This window comes from Pyxicephalus adspersus, chromosome 7 (genome assembly GCF_032062135.1).
Source record: "Pyxicephalus adspersus chromosome 7, UCB_Pads_2.0, whole genome shotgun sequence".
Taxonomy (NCBI): domain Eukaryota; kingdom Metazoa; phylum Chordata; class Amphibia; order Anura; family Pyxicephalidae; genus Pyxicephalus; species Pyxicephalus adspersus.
In genome coordinates this window covers 31,744,663-31,760,207 of record NC_092864.1, presented here as the reverse complement: position 1 = coordinate 31,760,207, position 15,545 = coordinate 31,744,663, and the positions used below count along the sequence as shown (strand labels likewise).

At 41.5% G+C, this 15,545-nt stretch overlaps 1 protein-coding gene across 1 annotated transcript in view; it reads left to right on the top strand.

Annotated features, from left to right (window-relative positions):
* The first annotated feature begins 1,989 nt into the window (after positions 1-1,989).
* Positions 1,990-15,545, top strand: part of IHH (Indian hedgehog signaling molecule) — a 44,293-nt gene continuing 30,737 nt past the window's right edge. The window contains exon 1 of the mRNA XM_072418017.1: positions 1,990-2,766. Coding sequence (XP_072274118.1) covers positions 2,467-2,766 — 300 coding nt within the window. The 5' untranslated portion in view covers positions 1,990-2,466. The remainder of the gene's footprint in view (positions 2,767-15,545) is intronic.

Here is a 15,545-nt window from a genome sequence, read left to right as displayed (position 1 = left end):
ATATTGGTGGATAAAATAATAAAAGACTTTGGGAGCTCTCTAGACTTATATATATAAATATATAGAAAGACTAATCCAATAGCATTCCCTTATAGGCCAGGCTGGTGTGGGGTGTTGCACCTCCAGGGGGCATGTCCATGACACCTTACGGCTGTGTATTGTGGTGAGGTAAGGCAGTTGGGTTTTTGGGATTTAATTATTAAAGTTGATCTTTTCATCATTTTCTAGCAGTCACCCAACTGGAACTTCACAGATTTATATTGGCTCAAAAGTACCACCAGCCATTCGGAGCAGCAATTTATCTGTAATCAGATGAAACGCATGGCTCACTATAGAGTAAACTATACAAGCGGCATGCTGCAGCCTCATGAGGGATTATTGATACATTATTGGAGCATTGTATATTAATGTGGGCCTGCTACTACCACTTGTTTCTTATACTCCATTGGCCACCATTTGTTAGACTGTTCAGAGATCAATAAATATTCGCTGAGGATTTTACAGCACGACTCAGCTCCTAAAAATCCCCCATCACATTCTGACCCTTCTTTTACAACCTGATTATTGTAATAAATGTATGAGTAGCTATGTAACCCTTTATAAAGAAAGAATGAGCAAATACAATTTAAACATTGTTAATCCAAATAGTTTTTCAGGTGCTATTTGTTTTAACTCAACTTTTACACAAATGACATTGGATTCAGTTAGAAAGTGTATCATTTATGAATAGAACTTGATTCATGCATTGTCTGGATGAATCTAATGTGAAAACTGTCTATATTTTGGGTAACAGGTGAATCTTGGCACATAGGCACAAATATAAAAAAAATTGTTTACATTGTATTCTAAAATATAACTTATTGTTGTTGGACTCCTGAGCTGTTGACGTTATGTGTAATGTTAAACATGAGGTGCCCAGCCTCCACTGTGTCATAAAAAAGTGTAAAACACATTTTAGTGGCTATTATTATAAATGGTGATCAGCAAAGTGCATTTGCGCTTCTGACATTAAATCAGACAATTCTAACATTAAAGGTGGCATTTGGATTCACAAGTTGGAAAACAAAGAGGCAATAAGCTGGTTTTTGGTTGCCCCTTCTTCATAACCGTGGCCCCTTAGCTATATGTAATAGTTGCCCGAGATGAAAGATCATGGTTGTCTTGATTGAAATCTAGCATGTGTACAGGAGTTCCCCAAAGTGGGATAAAGATCTGCTGTGATGGATCACTAAATAAGTGGGGACGACCACTGTAATTTCCAATAGAAGAAGAAGCAGCAAGATGTCTCCCACTTATCCTCCCCTCTCCATAGAACTGAACAGCATTGTGTGTACAGAGCTCATTCATTCTACAGTCATTGGAAAAAATCACAAATTGATCAAAAATAGTTTCTGGTGACAAATTTAAAGTGTAAACACCCCAAGCTTATATTATGTGCCAATATATGTCTACACAACCTTTACCTTACTCTTCCAGTAACTCATTGATATCAAAGTGATATTATCCACCTAGTTTTGGGATATTAGCCCCCAAAACTGCTGGTTCACCTGTGTGTGGTGCAGTAGAACATGCACTGCTGTTCGCAGTACCATACTATACCATAATATGTTGGCTCTATATAAATACTGTTTAATAATATTAATAATTGGGGTGCCATTTATTTTTGTTCATTGGCAAGATGCTATTCGTAATTAAAAGGGGCTATAGAGATGCTTGATTTTCACCCTAATAATTGGAAATGTTCGTTTCTGCAAAAATCTAGCATATGTGCACTTTTCAGATCATGTAACTCTTCTAAGAAAAAGAACTCATATATCTGTACACAATGATGCGCCTCTGAACTTTCCCTAATATTCAGATGTTGGGATGGCGGGCACTGTAGCAGTAGCGCAGCCCAGGTGCACACACATCTGCAGGCAGCTGTGATTACAGAGAACGAAGGAGCGATCAGGGAAGCCGGCTGTGAATGGCACAGCCAGGGATGGCAGCTTCTGCTCGGACACTTCATTCCCAGCCTATGATAAGGATCGGAGGTAACACTGAGCTGAGTTCGGGAATGGGACGGGTGAGCCTTGTAGTGTCATGAAGTGGGCGTGAGAGTGAGTGTGAGCTCCGCAGACCCCGGTATAAAGCACCCCCCTCCCTCCCTCCTGCCATCCATGTGCCAAAACAAACCGCCTTTCCTATTTATTGCGGGCTGCCGGCACTGGGAGCTTACACACTCAGCGACACCCGACAGGCGGCGGAGCGCTGCATAGAGCATCGGCTCCCTGGAAGAGGAGACTTAGTCCCGGGAGCCCTGGAGGATACCCAGCTCCACCATTTCTGGAGCCCCAGCAGGACTAGAGGGGGGCAGCACACACCTGCACGGTGATTGCACAGACTTCCCCTCCGCTGCCGCCAGGGCTTGAGGGTCTGCGGATGGGGCTGTCGTGATCCCGCAGCCCCAGGGAGCCCGGACGCCCCATGCAGCTGCCCCCGATCGTGCTGCTGCTCTGCGGCGCCTTGCTGCTCCTTAGCCCGGCGGTGCGAGGCTGCGGGCCGGGCAGAGTGGTGGGCAGGAGGCGAAGACCTACCAAGCTCACCCCGCTCTCCTACAAGCAGTTCAGCCCCAATGTGCCCGAGAAGACCCTGGGGGCCAGCGGGAGGTACGAGGGCAAGATCGCCCGAAACTGTGAGCGCTTCAAGGAGCTCACCCCAAACTACAACTCGGACATTATCTTCAAGGACGAGGAGAACACCGGGGCGGACAGGCTCATGACACAGGTGAGGGGCTTAGGGGTGTAAGACAGGTGAGGGGCTCAGTGTGACGGGTGTAAGACAGGTGAGGGGCTCAGTGTGACGGGTGTAAGACAGGTGAGGGGCTCAGGAGTGGGGTCATGGCACAGGTGGGTTACCAATAGGTGGAAATAGAACAGGTAATGATCCCAGGGATAGCAGAATGAGACTGGTGAGGTGCAAAACATTTATAGTATGAGAAAGATGAGTTGACAGTATGAGACACAAGGTGAGGTGAGGGACACAAGGGTAGGTTTAAGAGAGGTGTGGAAGCACGAGGTGGACAAGCCAGGTATAAGGCAGGTAAGGTGCAGATGAGAGGCCCAGGAGTGGGATTATGAAACAGGTAGGGAACAAGGGGTCAATGGGAGGAAGTATTACATAAGTGAGGGGTCTACAGGTGACAATATGAGGCAGGTAAGGGGCCTGGAATTGGCATTATGACACAGGTGAAGGGCTTGGAGCTGGGAGTATGACAGGTGAAGGGTCCAATACTTGGATTCTTACATAGGTGAGGGGCCTAAATTGGATACAGGTAGGGGGATACAGATGGGATAGTGTCAAAGGTGATGGGATACAGATGGAGCAGTAGCACATGTGAGGGGCTGAAGGTGGGAAGCAGTAAGTGAGTAACAATGATTCAATGATGCAGTTAAGAAGATGTAGGTGGGATGATTGGACAAATGAAAGGATGATGTATAGATGATAGCATAGGTAGAGGGGTAAAGGTGGGATGGTGGTACAAGAGTGGGGATGTAGGTAAAAAATGGCTCAGGTAAGTTGTGAATGTAGTATGATGGTATAGGTGTAGGTATGAAGTTGGTATATTGACACAAGTGAGGGTATGAAGGTGGGATAATGACACAGGTGTGGGTTGAAAATAGAATGATGGCATGGGTGCAGTGATGATGGCACATTTTAAAGAAAGATCACATGATGATGACAGGTAAAGCGATTAGATGAAGACGATTGGGGATGAAGTCATGGTGATGGCAAAATTCAAGGGATAATGGCACTGGTGTGGGAATAGAGATAGGAAAATGCCACAGGTGAAGGTATTAGGTAAGGCTGAAGGTACAGACGAGGGGATGAAGGTGGAATGATGGCACGGTGAGGGGATAATAGTGATGTGATGACTTAAGTGAAAGGATGAAGTTTGTATCATTACATGAAATGAATAAAATGGGATGAAGGGAGTAAGAAGGCACAAGTGATAGGATAAATGTGGGATGATGGCATCAGTGAGGAGAATAAGGGGGGCAATGGCACAGGGGAGAAAAAGTGGGATGATGGCAAAGGTTTGGACATAGAGATAACAAGTGTAGTGGTGAAGAAAACAATATTACAGACATGTCAAGGCAAGTTGAGGAAAAGGAAACCCAGAAGATGCTGAAAGTTAAGTCTTAGTGCAGATGAGGGTGTAGGGCACACAGATCAAAATGTGGCTTTCAGATGAGGGGACTAATCGATCAATTGGATTGAATGTTTAATAACGAATGCTACATTTTGGTGGTGTGATTATGTCATATAGGTGGTGTACTAATGGTGTAAATGTATGTAGCTTATGTACATTTTAGAATTGCTTGTGATGCATATTAGGCTCAGCTTTGGACAGACTGCACGTGGTTTATACCTGGATAGAGCATGGGATATAATCAGTGAACATGAAGAGTTGTGAGGTCTGGGTATCACATTTTGTAGCAATTAAAAAGCTCCTCTCATTATCCTCATTGCAATGTTTGTGAAATAAATAAAAAAAAGACTTTTGATTCTGGTCATTAAGCAGAGGGCTGCCACATGACATTTCCATCTGATTTACTATAGAAGTGCAAATATGCAGTAACATGCAGCGATTGTTCTTCCTTTCTGACAGTGAAAGCAAATGTTTAACTGGTTACTATGGACGACTTCACAATTGTTATTTGTAAATAACCATGTACAGTCTTATGACACAAGTTTATGGTTCATGGATTGTGACCTCTTCTTAAGATAGGTGTGGTGCTTACCGGAATGAACAGGGGACATGGGCAAGGTGATCTAAATATGCCATTCTGACCAGAAGGGGACTCAATGGACAGGTGATAGGTCAAAGAAAAGGAAGCCAGGTACAGGCATGTTAATACAATGAGATGAACCAAAATATAATATAATATCCATATCCAATTGACTTTCACTGAGCAGTACACATGGCAGTCCAGAGCTGGCTCTAGAGGGACCAATTTCTTATAAGATCCAAAGAAGATTTGATATTTTAACATAGATCAATATTCAGTGGTTGTTTTATGTGTCCTGTCCTGTAGTGTGCTGTTCGTTTTCTGATCATTTGAGCTTCGAATAGTTACAAATGTCTTTTAGACTTTAATTGGTTTGCATCTTCAGTGATTACTTTTTATATGAAAAATGTGCCCTAAAAATACCATGTGCAGAGATTTATGGGTTGAATGATATATCCCATTGTGATTCGTCATATTGATGGGTTTTTGTACCTAGGATGATTATCATTCGTGTCGGTGAACATTTATATAAAACTCTTTTCCTTAATGGGTTTTTTTTTCCTACAGGTTAGGAAATTCATTATTTTCCAGTATCTATAGCTTGGCCTAAACGTTATTTTCAGAGTTTATCTTACACCATGCTCTAACCACACCTGATTGTTGTAATAGCATTCTGTTTCATCAGCGTCCCTCAACCCTTGTACAGACCTCAATGGGTTGTCCATTGTGTCCCCATTATCCCTTCAGTAACTATTCAACTCATCATCACCACAACCAGTCCTATTAGGAACCAAAATGACTTCAAAATATGTCCATGGTTTGATTTTCCTCTTATATTTATTCATAAAAAAAGACAAATTGTATATACACAAGCTGACTTAAACTGGTGAATTTGTTGGTAATTTTGTACATGTGAAATTGAGGTCTCATTACTAACAATTTTACTAATAAATTATGGATTGTGCATGTATATTATTGCAATGCAAGGCACCTGATCGTTGTGTGCTGTAACATGCGTTAAAACGTGGATATTAATGCACCACAACAACACTTCTGGATCAGTCCTGACGCATCAAGACAATTTATTTCTCCACTTTGTTTATAGGTTCAGTAATGCAGAGAATCAAGTGTATTTATTTATAATTACTGAAGACCCCAACCCAGATCCCCATCATTGGGTTCCCATAGTTCCAAGGGGTCTAGATACCTGAGTTAATACTTCTTCGTTAGGGTTACCTAAGGACATTGTTGTGTACGACATTGGGCGGAAAATTAAGCAATGGATGGGACTGGTCAAGTTTGTTGATCGAATAGGGAAATGAATTCATATCTGCCACGGAGGATCTGTAATCAAAGTTCAACTGCAGTAAAACACAGGAAGGGGGTCAGAGGGCAAAAGACGAGAGCAGGTTCAGTCTTTGGAGAGAGATAAACAATGGAGTCACTTTATAGGTTATAGTAGTTCCAGCATTAGCCTGTCAACTTATTAATATTATTAGTATTAGTATTATTATTAATAATAATAAAAAAGGATTTATATAGCACCAACATATTACGCAGCGCTGTACATTAAATAGAATATGCTGATGAGGTTTCCAATGGCTTCTCTAAATGATAGGAGCAAGTAAAAAACAGTATTCCGATGTTAGGAACACATTTCACATCTGTCTGATCTATTGCAGTGTGTTAATGCACATAAATGAATGCGTATTGCATGACGCAAATTATGGGGGCTAGAATCCCTTGAATAGGAAAAGTCACAGATTCTCCTTAACAACAACTAAAAATGATCAGTAACTGGATTTATAATATTCCAATATTCTAAGGTTTAGGAACACATTGGGGTCCAACAGTGGAGGTGGTTCAATGTCTTCATACTCTATTTATAAAGCAGTGATATTCTCTAAAATAATGGGTCTGATTTATTAAAGCTCTCCAAGACTGGAGAAAATAAGCTATCATGGGAGAATCTGGGTGATCCAGCCATCCATGGATTTCCTAAAAATCATTTGCTATTAGTTGGCAATTGGTTTCAATCCTGGACCAGATCCATTTCAGATTTGCTGGATCACCCAGGTTCACCCATGATAATCTTTTTCAGCCTTGGAGAGTTTTGATAAATAAGGCCCATTCACTGGTGGAGAATGGGTCATTGCTATTGAAACACATGGACCTGGACGATTCTTCACCAGGGAATGTCAAATTCACTGCTTAATAAATAGACCCCAATGTATTTTTCAATGCAAAATTTTGGAAAAAGGTGGATATTCCCTTTTGCCCACTGAGCCATTTAGGATGGATTTAGAGGGTTAAGACGCCATTTAAAGCGCATTGCACCTTTAGAAGCCACCGTAATTTTGGTGTCACTTTGACTCCAATAAAGTTTTCAAAAATTGTAAAACTTTATTCACTTTAAACTTTCACTCATCATTATTCCATGCATCTAACATAACATGCAAATCATATATTATATGTAGACGCTTCCTCTAATGGCTATCGCTATATCAGACATTGGGGTCATTCACCCTGTTGATAGGAATGATGGTTGCGATAAAGATTGGTTACAGGATAAACCTCCTAAACTGGCCATACACAATATACAGGGTTCAACAAACATGAATTACCTTATGCTATCAGACTGATAATGCAATAAGTAATTAGTTGGTTGTAATTTACTTTTACTTGCAAGCAAATCTGTGCTTTGTCTTTAAAGGTTGTTTTTGGGTGCAGAGTGCAGTGGCAAAAGGTGTACACCGCACACCTGTCCCATAATCTTTTCCATACAAAATGCTGTTTAACTACTATGTAACAAATTCACTAAACAGGTGCTGATGAAATATCTTACAGTAGGGACAGCTAAAGGGTTCTTCTTTATGGCGGGAGATTCTACTTACGTCTTGTTGTATCCCTGCCGGTGTAAAGTGCACGTAAATCCCCCAGATGGGTAAAAGTTTAATTCCCAGCATACACCAAAGCATACAAGGACAAAATATGGTCCTTAGTGGAAAACACTGTTTCTCAACCAAGGGGTTGCTGGGGGTTCCTTGTGCAATAAGCAGTTTGTGCCTCTCAGGTCAGTTTAGGTGACACCAATGATATTTTTGGTTATCTGTAAGAGTGACATTCTACCCAAAGGCCAGCAATATAAGAGACATTCTTCCTACTGACCACCACACTAATATGTGTGCTGTGTATATAGTATTTATAAAAGAGGTTCCCTGAAAACCTGAAAGTTATTTCAGGGGTTCCCCCCTTGTTAAACAAATTGAGGCTGGACTAGACAATAAGAGGAGAAGCAGCAGACTGATCTTTCTGTTACTATCCTGTTTCCTCCTTAATGATTAGGTGTGAATCTAACACAAGGAAAGTAACAACCATACATGAAGTGAAGGGTTGACCTGCAATGGTTAAGTGACAGCATGAAAACTCTCAGGTGTTCTCAAACTGACTTCCAATTTCCAGGTTATAGATTTAACTATATGGCTCCTTATCTGCAGTGCCACATCTAGACTGTTACTCTGGAATGTCAGCTCTCCAGCAAAGCAGAAGGAAATACTTACATAAAGGGATCTCACCCCTTCTAGGAGGACCTTAAGTGCTCTAGATAGGGATTACTGGGGGGTGGGGGTCCTCTTAGTCTGTCTTAGAATTTACCAAATGTCAGCAAGACACAACCATTGTACACAGGAATATGGCTTCCCCCATCCACAAACAATACATAGAAATACAGTAAACAAACAAAGTCATTGAGTCTAATTTAACAATGCTGTCCTAGACTGATAGAATATCATGGGTGAACCTGAGTGATCCAGCAGATTTCTATAAAACATTGGCTAATAGTTGGCAAATGTTTTTAATCCTAGACTGGATTTATTCCAGGTTTGCTGGATCATCCAGGTTCTCCCATGATAGTCTATCTTCTCCAGTCATGGAGAGCTTTATTAAATCAGACCCACATATACACATATGCATCAAAACAGATGGTGTGCAAAGTCCTAAAGTTAATTTTCTTAAGAAAACAACTACAACCAACATAGATAATCCTGTCCCATGCCAGCAGTCTGCAGAGAAGAATCCTAGCTCTCTGTCTGAAAACAGTGGTTTCTTTGCAGAGATCTTGCTTAGCCAGAACTAATGCTCTATGCTGAGCAAAGCTGATTGGAGATCTCTGGCATTGATATATTACAGGAAATGTTGGACCTCTGCAGAGACACCACTGGATTCATTCAAGGAGCAGGTGTGCATCTCTATATTAAATGGGACTATTTATTTTATTAGTTTCTCTGGAAAGGGTAAAAACCCATTTTATTGCTTTTACAGATTTTATTGCTGCTGGGGTGATTTGTACTGACCATTGTCACCAGACAGAGAGTGATGGAAAGTCCAAGATTGTTCAGTTGTACAACAGCTACAAGGGGAAGATTTCCAGAAATGCCACCTGTCATGTGACAACTTTGTACCCATCACTGTTCAGGGCAAACTTTCTGATGATGACAGCGGCTGAACATTCTCCCTCAGAAAGCTTCAGCATAGCTTCCTATAGTTTCTACTGGCAGGGCATGTGACAGGGTCACCAACAAGGGAACCAATGGGAAACAGGGACCGAGCGTTGTGACCCTATAACAAAGACCTCCATAGCAGGATCCCCAATTCTTTAATATTGAAAGTTGCAGGTTTATAAGGATTGAAAATAATTTTTTAAAATGCTGATATGTTAAAATTTTTATAAGATTTAGAGATCAGGTTTGGGAGGTCTGTTTATCAATGTATTCACTCAAGATTCACACAAATTTCTGATAGAATCTTATGATAATTGTGTAAATCTTGGGTAAAAGTTGTGTGAATCTTTGGTAAAAACATTAATAAATAGACCCTTCAATGTAAAATCTTACTAATATCATGGTATCTATTTGGAATCACATTCATATTGTCATGCTATCAGAGTGGAAGTACTTAGCGAGGCGTTCTTTACATCGTATCCTGGAGAGGACACGCAGGGAGTATATTGGGACACAGCTCCTGCACATCAGGTTGGATGTCTGCTCAGATGACTTGACAAAAGAAAAGTTGCTGGGCTTGGAATTCCCCTAATTAGATGAGAGCCGGAAGATTTGCTCCCATTGGAAGGGACGTGATACATTCTTTTTAGTGTTTTGTTGCTGCAGAAAAATCCAGGGAGCGGCACTGCTCTGCATGTCCCTCTTTCTAGTAGTGAGGTGTGTATATTTTGGAGGGGGCTTAGGAGCTGTTATACCCAGAGAGGTATGTGAAAAATGTATTTGACACTAAGTAAAATGGGAAGGAACGGCCAGGCATCTCTCCTATCCAACGCTGTTGTGAGATATACAGGTTTGTTTTTAATTCCTCTTTAGCCAAAGTTATGGTGGCGAAGTGATTCGAAACCCAATAAAACTTAACGGAATCATGTAATTTGATGTTAATATGAGAAAGTACTTGAAAGGTAATAAGTACAAAGCAAACATCCACAGTAGCGGGGCTGAGGGTGGAAGGGCCCAGCGGCTGTATAGAGATGGCAGTGTGCAGCCAGGGATGTTTGAGCTTGCCTTTACTTAAGAACAGGCCAAAACAGACATAAGCTTTGAGGAGTGTGCCGCGAATGAGAGAAGGATTTTATGGTAATGGACATTCATGAACCTGTGAATATTTTTGATATAAACACTGGGGTAAAGCCCAACGCCACAGTATATTTTTTATATTAAAAAAAAATTAAAAAAAGAAAAAAACTCACCTTTAATCTGGAGCTGTCTCATGCAGTACCTATTTTTGCCACAAGATGTCCTTTTTTCTGTGTGTATCTGTGGGAGATTACTACCGCCCCCTTCCAATACAGTGCATTGTTAAAGAGAGCTGCATTGATGTGGTAATAAATACTAATAGGTTGTTGAAGTGCTGAAAAGTGTTTTAGAAAATGAGTTCTGTGTTGTAATAAGTAAAATCACACTAGATGGGCAACACCCAGTGGATGTCACTGCAGATTTTACATTTGCACCCCTCCTGCAGGTAGACTTCTAGCTTCCCAAATGAAGAGCAAAGAGGCCGACTTGTAGGGTTATATGCAGGCAAAAATGCGCGCCACCAGGCCCATGCCACTGCATGCCCAAGTCTTAGAAACTCATCAGTTAGGATAGCATTGGACTGGTGGTGAGGTGTATTGTCTCTATGCAACAGCTCCAACATTCAACAAGATTATTGTAGCAACAATACAGAGAACCCCCAAGACCAACATTTTTTAATAGGTTTTGCTCAACCAATGGACGTATTCATACGGATGATGATAATCATCATCATATTCTTGGTAAAGTTGTTTCAAAATTACGGATCTTAGATCCAATGTTCTTGCATTATTTGGAGTGGAATAAGCCAAAAGTCCCAAAGAGCTCAACGTTGAACACCTCAACCCAGAGCAGTACCCATTCCTTTGCATTCTTGAAAAATGAGTTGGTAGCTATCGGTGACATCTTTCTTCTTCTCAGCTATGGGACGTTGAAGTCACCCGAGCTGTGTACTATTAGGGAAGTCTCATAATCTGAAACCTGGTAGCCCGGGGGGCATCAAGGATCTCAAGGGAGCAAGGGTGGGAACTTTAAGCAAGGCTGCCCATGTGGTCCAGTAACTGAATGCCATTACGCCTGAGCCTGACCTCATGACTGCGCACATCTGGGCTTACCCCCAAACCAATGACAATCAGAACGCCGCTTACAATTCTGTTATTAGTTATGGCAAAGCAGAAAATTTGCCTTAATTTGTGTTTTCCTTATACACATCAAACCTAATTCTTTTTTTTCTGCATGGAAAGAAATGTGAATTAAACGCTGCTAAACTTAGCTGGGCGATAGAGGATGACTCTAGGAATGCGGTTTGGAAAATTGCAGGCTTGGACCATTTTCAAGGTTCACCTAGTGAATTAAAGATGTTTGCAGCATCTTAAAAGCTCCTCACTTTTGGCCTGTCGAGACCGAAAAAAGCTGTGAAATGAGAGAAATTGGTGGTATGAGTTGGGATTACCACAAAGTATGCTATTATCGTTACCGCTTGTCTAGCACTGAGGATCCTGCAGAGATGGGGGGAATTATCCCTCGGTTGCAGAGTGCATGCATGCTAAATCCCTGGAGGGTTCTTGCTATTTACTATACATGTGTGCTGGTAGCACGCTGGATAATGATTTCATCAATTTCATCAGTGATTCCCTTGCTATAGGTAGAATGGAAGAAAAACAGATTTTAATTTTGCCAACCTTTTGCCACAATGCACCATTACTGGATGGCATTAAGGATCTGATAAAAAAAAAATCACTAGATTCACACAACTTTTACCCAACATTCACACATTTCATAAATGGATTTATTTGGAAAAATGTATAATTCCTGTGTGAAGTTGCATTATTCTTGTGTAAAAAAATAGAATTAGATCCCTTTGTACTGAAGCATTGTGTATCATAAACCAACTCCATTCTTTTTTAATATCCAGTTTTCACCTTTTTTTCATCCTCAATTAGATTTTGTTGTTGCTAATCTCCTGTACTGCAGTTATATCTTAACTTGCTCCAATCAGCTGCACAGCATTGGCTTGACATGACTTCTTCATGGTGTCTGTGGTGAATCTTGCTTGTGTAATGTAAGTACGTACGTACGGTTGCAGAAAGAGTGTATGTGATGGGGTGACAACACAGAACCAAAACGAGGAGACATACAAAGAGAGAGTTGTCGCCCCGTAACAGGAAGTGACATGACTCCTGCACTACTGATATCAAAATTTATTTTTTTTCAGGAATTAATCTGATTGGAGCATGGTTAGGTAGACAGTTCTTTGTACTGATTGTGCTGCCATAACTCTACTGAACTCATTCACTTTGAAATGTGTAACCAAAGCCTTTTTTCAGCTCGGTTTATATGTGGGTTAGAACTATTATCAGGTTTTTATTGCTGTCTGTGTTTGGGGAGATTCATCAGCTGATCATCACTTTAAAGAGCAGTCTATACGGCCACAATGGTAGCAAATGAACCACAATAGAATTGAATGAGCCACAATAAAAATGAATGAGTGGTAGTGAATGAGCCACATTGGAAGCAAATGGGCCACAATACAGACAAATATGGCCACATTGGAAGTGAATGAGCCACATTGGAAGAGAATGGGCCACATTGGAAGTGAATGGGCCACAGTGGAAGTGAACTGACCACAGTGGAACTGAATGGGCCATAGTGGAAGAGAATGGGCCACAATGGAAGCGAATGGGCCACCTATGCCCTTCTAAATATGGCGTTCAGCTAGTCATTTAAATGAATGGAGGTTTTTATTGCCAATTTAGGGTCATTATGGTACTGCAGTGCCCAATCAAATCACCCCTGGTCCTTTAAAAGTCACAATCCGAATATACATTCTTTATAAATAGATCCTGATATTTTTTAAAAAGCAACATTTTATCCTTTTGTTTTTATCAATTTGATAAGGAATATATTATCATATGTCATATATTATCAGTAAACCCCGATTCCTGGCACCCTTCACTATAACACCCCCCAGGCCGACTACAATAAACATTTTGTATCTTCCAGAATTTCACAACAAAGAGCCGCATTCTAGACTCACATATGTGTTACAGATTGGGCCGGGGCCAGTCATCTCATTTGGATTCGCCCCCCAGGTGAGGCATCTGATGAACTTGGTGTAGAATGCTTTAATACCTTTACCTGAGTTAAAATTAAATGAATCAAAAAGCGATTAGAACTTCTGCTAAATATAAGTCTTTGATCTGCACGTCGTATTGCACGTTCAGGTCTATTAAACATAATATATGCGGAGGTGAATCACATTTCCATGTGTTCTCTCTCCAGGAGCAGAGTGTCATGTGATCCAACGACTCTGGTCGCCAGGTCACACGGCGGCTGTCAGCTGAACTGTGCTTACAGCGGGATATGCATCAGCAATTCTGCTAAGAGGTACAGGTCAGTGACATCACTAATCGTTTTTTGTAAATAAGAACTGAGGTTTTCCCTAGCTGCAACCAAAACTGTGTCAGGGTCAAGTTTTGTATTTGCAACCTGTGCTCCCTTCTTTCTTTGTTAGCACCAAATGCCTTTGTAGACCCTGATATTACCCTTGTAAAAGTAGCTGTGACGTCATCACTGTGCTGTACATAGCCTGTTTAGAGAACAGGCATGTAGGAGGGCCCTAAGAGGCCCCACCCACTACAGGCTGTCTGCTGCAAATACAAGAGGGGGCGGATACAAGACCAGTCACCCTGCACAAGGAGACAGAGCTGCACTGACCGGTCTTTATTACAGGAAATGCACCTGCACAGAAGTTTTGTAATGCTGGATCACTGCACAGATCTGGAACAAATATACAAAAGACTCCAAGATTCCTAAGAACAGTTCTTGTGTGTTGACATTTGTTTAGCTTTAACATGTCCATAGGTCATTGCTTTTTTTTCATATACGTTAAACGTTTACAGGAAGGCATGTCTAGGTTTCATTCCCTGACCCACAATTACTCATTTCCTTCCACCTAATGTAATAACAGCGTGTTTTCGTCCCTTCTTATCTCCGACTCTGTATAATCATGCAAATAGGGATTTGCACAGATTTCATTCCTTTAAAAAAAAATATTTGAAAGTGTGAAAATAGCATTGGGTTAAGCCACTTCCTGCTTGAGTAACAGCATTGCCATATATATATATATATATATATATATATTTATAGGCGGGGTGTAACTTGCAGATAAGCCCGGTATGGGTTCCATTGTGCAGCAAACTGTCATCCAGGACATACAAAGGGGGAATTGCTGGCAGAATTGTAAAGAAAAGCTGCAAATCATAAAATTCCTTTGGTATGTACAAATTTAGCAAATGGTAATAAGGCGTTCCTTCTATTTGAAGGTCCGCTAACCCTGGACGCCTTAATCACATGATTGGGTTGCCTAATGTGGCATAAAGGTCCAAAACTACTGGGACCTGAGCTAGTTTAGTCATACCTGCTTCTAGTGTGAAGATACTATGACAAGGCCATCCCAATATATGCTGAATTAAAGTACAGGGAAACAGTCAGTTGTGGTGCCAGTTGTGGACACAGCAAACAGTGGGCCCTGTGTAGAATCGACTTAGGGGCCCTCTGCCAAACTCTCTTCAGGCCCCCTTGTGGCTGAGGAGGGTCCAGGGCCCTTTTGCAGTGGAGTGTTTTGCAACTTCCTATGCCCACCCGTGTGCTGCAGTGCACATATGCTGATCATCATCTTCAACTTCTCCTTTCACTATCCAATCACAGGCAGGGGGAGGGACAAGACCTGGAAATGTTATCAAACCGCAGCAAAGAAAAGTCAGGTCTTCTCTTTTAATGAGGACTTTGTTGTGTGGTACATCTCACAAATACAAACCGAAGCATGACCAATTGTGTTCAGTTTTCATGATGATCAGTGGCTGTCCTCTGTTATTGATTAGGCCGGTGTATGTGATTGGCTGTCAGTCCTGCTCGGCCAAGCCATTGCCAGTGCACATTGTGCCTAATACTGGCATTTACCCTCCCATTCAGGAGCAGAGAGTGAGGTTCACCTTATTTCTCTTTGTGTTTACTTTGTTTCAGCGCAGTATGAGAAAAATAACACAAATTGTAGGTGAAAAGTACCTGCTGTCGTCGTGTTTACCAAGTGGGTCCGGTTCCAGGTCAACAGAAGGGTAATCAAGCAGCTCGGGTCTCTGTGTTCCACTTGTCAATGCAGCTGGGCGCTGGCTGGGGCCGGTGCCGTGTTATTACAGGT